The following is a 2,035-nucleotide window of genomic DNA, read 5'->3' on the forward strand; positions in this document are numbered from 1 at the left end:
TATGTTTCCCCTTTCTCTATCAAACTCTCTAGTGCTCGTCTTTATATCTATTGAGCCTGTGTCTGACCCCCCTGCTGTCTATTTCCCATCTCTCGATGCCTCTCTACAGTCTGCTCTCCCTCTTGGTCTTTCTTTCCCCCCTCCTCCCTGGTTCTCATTCGTCTCTCGTTGCCCGCAGGCAATTGGCAGGATTGTGAGCTGCAACGTGCTCACTCCACCTGTCCTCTCCAGCCTCAGAGTCACCATCCAGAAATCCGAAATGATAAGGGAAAGGGGAAGCGGGGGGCGGGGGGTGGTAGAGGAAGGGGTGGGGGGCTGCGGTCTGTCTGAATTTGTACAAACGAGAAGTAGCCAGAGACGGCGGCTGTGCCGCATCCCGGAATACGAAGCGCATGCAGTAAATGTTTTGGATTTTATTTCCCACAGCCGGTACATACATGGATATTTCCCGCTCTCAGATATCCGAAATCAAACTTCCAGAAGAAACAATTCAACTGAGAACAGATTTCGGTCCGAACAGAAAATAAACCGTCTCCAACTTTGTTGGTTGTGCTTCTTTGTGTTAGAGCGAGTACTCCTGTCCTGGGTCCGCTCTCTCCGGCCAGGAACCGTTTTCAAAGACCGAGTGGGGGAATTCACATTGAAGTAGATAGTCAGGCGGTGACAACCCCGGCTGATCCCGGCTACTAAATGTTCAGCGATTCAGCCGAGCTCCGAGTCAAAGCTGGAGGCGCCTGTGACTTGTTGTTGTTCCCTTGTCCTTTACACCACCCCCCCCACTCCCCCCAGCTATAATCTCAATAAATCTGTTACTGCAGTCAATCTCTCCTGGGAACAAATAGGGCCATTCGAATAAAAAAAAGGGGGCGGTTGTTGCTGTCTCTCTCTCTCTCCTCACCCCCATCTCCAGCATAAAGAGGGGGTTGAATCTCATGGGGGTGCGGGGGGGGCAAACTGATGAAGTACACCCCCCCCCCTCTTCCTCCTGCTGCTCCCCCTTGTGTGTAGCTTTATGTGGTCACCCTGTGGTCCTCGTGTCCCCGCTTAGAGGAGGACCTGGGGAAGGCAGGGTGCATGATGTTCTCGGTAATGTAGGCCACCAGCAGGCAGATGATCACCAGCATCACACAGATGGAGCCCCCCACGGCGGTCATGGCGATGACAATGTCCTGCATGCCGCTCGGCTCGGCTCGGAACTGCAGGCAGTCCTCGTCCCGGTGGCTGCGGTTGCCGTACAGGGTGTGCAGGCAGATGCGGTAGTCCACGCTGTCGTGGACGCTGCTGACCAGGTAGTCCCGGCAGGCCACCCCGAGCTGGACACTGTCGCACTGGAACTGGGTGTAGAGGCCGCTCCAGGTGCAGTTGAGCTGGAAGCCCTGGAGGTGCTGCAGAGTCCTGGGCCTCCACTGCAGGAACACGCTGCTGTTGGCCAGCACGTTGGCCACCAGCGAGTGGCCGGAGCGATAAGCCGTGCAGCTGCCCGGGCCGCAGCTGAAGCCGCTGTCCGTGGTCCTGAAACAGATCCGCCCGCTTCCTCCTCCTCTCCCGTTCAGCAGCACCTTATAGGCACAGGTACTGCCTCCCAGGCCGCTCCCCGTCTCCTCCTCCTCCGGCTCCGGGCTGCTCGTGTCCGGGGAGTCTCTCCCCGCTCGGGCTGCCTCCTCCCCGCTGCCCGCTGCACCGTCTCCCCGGTCTCTGGCCAACCCAGCGTGGCTGGAATTCCAGGAGCCGCCGATCAGCGCGTCCCCTTCCTGCAGCCTGGACTCGCAGCAACAGCAGAGAAACAGCAGCAGCAGCAGCGGCCGCATCCTGACTTGAATGTGGGCTCCAGGCACCATCCCCTTCCCTCTGTCTCACATCCTCATCTCCAGCCCCAGGCTCCGCCACCAGCAACCCCCCTCCCCCCCTACCACCATCACCATCACCACCACCCCTACCCCAACCCCTCACCCCCCCACCCCGGAGCCGCCGCTTCTCCTGTGGCTGATGCTCTGGCCTCAGATACTGGAGCCAGCCTCTCCTGGTGATGTCACTG

The 2,035-nt window shown here is 58.9% G+C and overlaps 1 protein-coding gene across 1 annotated transcript; it reads right to left on the reverse strand.

Moving 5' to 3' along the window:
• Positions 1 to 400: 400 nt before the first annotated feature.
• fndc10 (fibronectin type III domain containing 10) lies at positions 401 to 1,820 on the reverse strand. Its single transcript, XM_078559251.1, has one exon. The coding sequence runs from the start codon at positions 1,806 to 1,808 to the stop codon at positions 1,011 to 1,013; it is 798 nt and encodes a 265-aa protein (XP_078415377.1). The 5' UTR covers positions 1,809 to 1,820; the 3' UTR covers positions 401 to 1,010.
• Positions 1,821 to 2,035: the final 215 nt, after the last annotated feature.

This window comes from Cetorhinus maximus, chromosome 15, assembly GCF_964194155.1.
Source record: "Cetorhinus maximus chromosome 15, sCetMax3.hap1.1, whole genome shotgun sequence".
Taxonomy (NCBI): domain Eukaryota; kingdom Metazoa; phylum Chordata; class Chondrichthyes; order Lamniformes; family Cetorhinidae; genus Cetorhinus; species Cetorhinus maximus.

Bases quoted from the DNA above. Each gene is read 5' to 3' on its own strand.
- fndc10 (XM_078559251.1), bottom strand. From the start codon at position 1,808: ATGCGGCCGCTGCTGCTGCTGCTGTTTCTCTGCTGTTGCTGCGAGTCC.